Source organism: Pteropus alecto, unplaced genomic scaffold (genome assembly GCF_000325575.1).
Source record: "Pteropus alecto unplaced genomic scaffold, ASM32557v1 scaffold326, whole genome shotgun sequence".
NCBI lineage: Eukaryota > Metazoa > Chordata > Mammalia > Chiroptera > Pteropodidae > Pteropus > Pteropus alecto.
In genome coordinates, this window is record NW_006438873.1 from 1,201,280 (window position 1) to 1,205,990 (window position 4,711).

Consider the following 4,711-nt stretch of genomic DNA (forward strand, 5'->3'; position numbering starts at 1 on the left):
ACATGTGTGAATCTTGAAAACATTACACTACGTCAAAGAAGCCAGTTGTAAAAGCCCACATATCTTTGACTCCATTGGTATGTCCACCATAGGCAAACTCACAGAAAGCTGACTATTGGTTGCCAGGGGTTGGGAAGGAAAAGGGAATGGGGAGTGACTGCTTTTGAGGTGATGAAAATGTTCTGGAACTAGATAGTGGCATAGTTATGCAACATCTTGGATATACTTAATGCCACTGAATTATATACTTTAAAATGGTAAGTCTTATGTTACGTGTATTTTACCCAATAAAAAAAAATCCACCCACACACATCCATGTACTGACTCCTGGCTTTGAAACTTTAGAGGTACACCTCAGTCTCCATAAGCCCATATGGGATCTGATTGTCGCTCCCTTCTCAAAGGTAACCCCTATCCCAAATTTAATGCTGTTATTTCCATGGATGTGTTTAGACTTTTACTCCATATGCACATATCCTTTAAAAAATAGTATTATTGACCATGTGCTTTTTTTTTTTTTTTTTTTTTTTGACCATGTGCTTTTAAGTATGTTCCTGGCCTCATCACTTCTCCCATCTCTTTGGGAAACACAAAGATTTACTGAGATTCACTCGCTTTGAAGTACCTTTTAGTACCTCACTTTGCTACTCTCTAAAATGGGGGAGTCATGTTTCCCACTTGATAAGGTGATGAAGAACAGGTGAGCTTGTATTTGTCAAGCCCTAACAAGTGTAAGCTATGACTTACATTTTATTTATTTTTATCACCCACCCATGTCTTTTTCCTTTACTCCTTTGAGTATGGGACACATTCCTATGGTTTCAAGTTCAAAAATACAAAAGGTTAGAATGTAGTAAGCTTCATGCCTGGGAGTTGGACAATGTTGCTAGTTCTCTCTATCTTCTTCCAGGTCTCCCAGATACAATCCTCTCATAAGCACAGAGAAAACAGGCTTCAGGCTGTTCTCCACCTCCAGTTTCTTCTCTCCATCACATTATCAGTTGGAGCCTTTCCATGTTGTTACACAGCGAGCGTCTTCATCTTTTCTTAACAGACACAGCATTCCACTGGGTGGATCAATCATGACTTATTACTCAAATCCCAACCATTGGGGGTTTAGCTCATTTCCAGCCTTTTGCAGTGATGTGCAAAACTGCACTGATTAAAACCTGGTACATATCCTTTTGCATGTTTCTGAGCACATCTATCTGACAGATAAGTTCTTGGAATTGCTCGATGGATAAGACTTTAAAATTTTACTTGCCCCAGCCATGTACAAAAGATCCTGTTTCCCACATTCTCCAGGAGGGTGATTGGATCTGTGTCTGTTTGCTTCTTCCCTTACAACCTGACCTACCTGTAAACAGGGTCCAATGACCTCTGTCTTTGCCATTGTGGCTTCAGCACCAAGGACACATCCAGCTCATAGTAGGTGCTCAGTAAATATGGATGGCTTAGGATCCAGCAAAAATATATGCAAAGTTGTCCTACAGTAGATGCTTGGTAAACACTGGTTGTTTAGGATTGAATGAATAGATGTAGGGCTTATCACTGGGAAGAAACTAAGGCTCAGAGAAGAGCAGCCAAGTGAAGGCTGGAGTCAGATTCTAGCTGAGTGCCAGTACTTTCCCTGAAGCCTATGTCATTGCTTCATTCAGCTCCTCCCCCAGCCACCCCACCCCACCTAACACAGTGCCTGGCACAGACGGGACCTGATAAATGTGCATTTGTTGAAGGAATGAATGAATATGTGTGTGTGTTTCGAAGGGAGGGGAGCTGGACCCAGCCTCATAGGCCCCCAGCCCCCTCCTCCCTTTGGGAGCCCAGAGGACAGGCCCCCAGCCTCCTCCTGTTACGGGACCCAGGAGTTCTAGCAGAACTCCCTCCCCGCCCACTGAGTTCCCTCATCCTCCTGCTTCCGGCTTCCTAGCCAGTCTTTCCTCTCTCAGGCTGGTAGAAAAGGCGGGTTTCCGGAGGGAAGACTTAGGCGGTGACACCGAGCCCAGCCTCCTCCACCACCACCCCCCACCACCACCACGCTCAGGGCCCTCCCTCCCTCCCCGCCACCACTGTCCGTCGGCCGGCTGTGGGGAAGGAAGAAAGGCATAGAGGAGGCCAAGGTAAGAACTGAATGCCCAGCGATCAGGGCCGAGTCCAGACTCCAAGCTCAGGAATCCGCAAGGCCCCCACTGAGGCCCCAATTTTGCAGGTCATGCCTGGGGTCCCAGCAGTCTGGGCCCAGCGAGAAGATCGGCCCCCTGGGGGACCTAGGGACCCCCAGCAGCCTTCCCATGGTGGGGGGCGGGGGTCCAGGGGCTTGTCCCTCAGTCTCCTTCTCTCTGGAGAATTCAGGCAGCCGGGCCCCCAGCCCCCTCCTCTCCCTTGTCTAAGAGCCCAGCCCCCTCCCTCAGCTGTCCCCGCTACACCGCTGGGACCCAAGAATCTGTACCCTCTGCATATACGGGTCTAGAGCCTGCATCCCAGACCTTGGGACGCAATCCCCAGCCCCCACCTCCCTCAGTCTCAGGTGTCCGGGCCCCCCGGCCCCTCCCGGCTCAGACCCAGGAGTCTGGGTCTCTGCTTCCACTCTGGCCTCTCCCAGCCCCAGTATTGGGGCACCCACACCCCATTTCCGGGGCCTCTGAATTCTGACTCCCGCCCCCTCCCCTGCAGCCCCTCCCAGCAGCAGGGCCCTGGAGAAACAGCAGCCACTGACTTGGTCTCCCTCCATCTCCCCTCCTGTCCGCATCTATCTCATTTGGTCTCTCCCGACCGCCAATCTTCTGCTCTGGTTCTCCTGATCTCCTTTTGCACTGTCTCTGCCTAATTCTCTTTGTTTTCTTTTTCATCTCTGTCTCTGTTGGGTGTCCCCGTCTCTCTGTCCTGCTCTCTGTGGCCTCCCATCCTGTCTTTCTGTTTCTCCTGGTCTCTGTCTCTCATGTCCCTCTCTGTCTCTCTCTTCCTTTCTCTGGCTAAACATCTGACCCTCTGCACCTCCATCTCTCTGTCTCTCCCCTTTCTCCTCACAGGCATGGATCCGCAGCCCCCTCCACCCGCCCAGGGCAGCCCACCTCACCGTGGCCGGGGCCGGGGCCGGGGCCGTGGCCGAGGCCGGGGTCGAGGCCGAGGCCGGGGCAGGGGGAACGCTGGAGCCCCTCGGGCACCTCTGCCCTGCCCCACCTGTGGTCGCCTTTTCCGCTTCCCATACTACCTCTCGCGGCATTGGCTGAGCCACTCGGGCCTGCGACCCCATGCCTGCCCACTGTGTCCCAAGGCCTTCCGCCGACCTGCCCACCTCTCCCGCCACCTGCGTGGCCACGGGCCCCAGCCCCCGCTGCGCTGTGCTGCCTGCCCCCGCACCTTCCCGGAGCCCGCCCAGCTGCGGCGCCACCTGGCCCAGGAGCACGCGGGCGGCGAGGTCGAGCTGGCTATTGAGAGGGCAGCCAAGGAGGTAGCCGAGTCCAGCTGGGCTCCCCAGGACGAGGGCACAGAGCAGCCCAGCACGGCCACCACGGGTGCCCCAGAGGAGGCAGCGTGGCCCGAGACGTGGCCCACGGGGGAGCCGGCCACGCTGTCGGCCCCCACGAGCGCCGAGCCCCGGGAGTCGGAGTCAGAGGAGGCCGAGGCCGGGGCAGCGGAGCTGCGGGCCGAGCTGGCTCTGGCGGCGGGGAGGCAGGAAGAGAAGCAGGTCCTGCTCCAGGCCGACTGGACGCTGCTGTGCCTCCGCTGCCGTGAAGCCTTCGCCACCAAGGGCGAGCTCAAGGCGCACCCGTGCCTGCGCCCCGAGGGCGAGCAGGAGGGCGAGGGGGGGCCCCCGCCCCGCCCCAAGCGCCACCAGTGCTCCATTTGCCTCAAGGCCTTCGCCAGGCCCTGGTCCCTGTCCCGCCACCGGCTGGTCCACTCCACCGACCGCCCCTTTGTGTGCCCGGACTGCGGCCTGGCCTTCCGCCTCGCCTCCTACCTCCGCCAGCACCGCCGCGTGCATGGCGCTCTCAGCCTGCTGGCCCCGCTGCCCTCCGCGGGCAAGAAGGACGACAAGGCCTCTGGCGGACGGAACTCAGGGAAGGGGCCCGAGGGGGGCGAAGGGGCTGAGTGCGAGGCTGCCCGGGAAGGGGAAGAAGGCGGGCAGAATGGAGGCGACGCGGCTCCCGCCCGGGCCCCCACCGGGGAGCCCCGTTTCTGGTGCCCAGAGTGTGGCAAAGGTTTCCGGCGCCGGGCGCACCTGCGGCAACATGGGGTGACCCATTCAGGGGCGCGCCCCTTCCAGTGCGTGCGCTGCCAGCGCGAGTTCAAGCGGCTGGCTGACCTGGCCCGTCACGCGCAGGTCCACGCAGGGGGCCCAGCCCCGCACCCGTGCCCGCACTGCCCGCGCCGCTTCTCGCGCGCCTACAGCCTTCTTCGCCACCAACGCTGCCACCGCGCGGAGCTGGAGAGGGCAGCTGCGCTGCAGGCACTCCAGGCCCAACTGCCTCTGCCCATTGCACACATCAAAGAAGAGCCACCCTCCCCGGGAACCCCACCGCAGTCGTCGCCGGCTCCCCCTGTCTTCCTCAGCGCCTCCTGCTTCGACAGCCAAGACCACTCGGCTTTCGAGATGGAGGAAGACGAGATTGACAGCAAGGCGCACCTCTGTGGATTGGGTGGCCTGGCCTCCTGACCCTCAAACCCACACTTGGCCCCTCCAGTTGCTCCCCCGCCCCCACCCCGGTTT

The 4,711-nt window shown here is 58.1% G+C and overlaps 1 protein-coding gene across 1 annotated transcript; it reads left to right on the forward strand.

The window, feature by feature from the left end:
• Positions 1-2,013: 2,013 nt before the first annotated feature.
• Positions 2,014-4,705, forward strand: ZNF579 (zinc finger protein 579). Its single transcript, XM_025049671.1, has 2 exons — positions 2,014-2,120; positions 3,030-4,705. Exon 2 carries the CDS (start codon positions 3,032-3,034, stop codon positions 4,655-4,657), a length of 1,626 nt encoding a protein of 541 aa, XP_024905439.1. The 5' UTR covers positions 2,014-2,120; positions 3,030-3,031; the 3' UTR covers positions 4,658-4,705.
• Positions 4,706-4,711: the final 6 nt, after the last annotated feature.

Coding starts and splice junctions, on each gene's coding strand:
- ZNF579 (XM_025049671.1), top strand. CDS start 3,032: ATGGATCCGCAGCCCCCTCCACCCGCCCAGGGCAGCCCACCTCACCGT.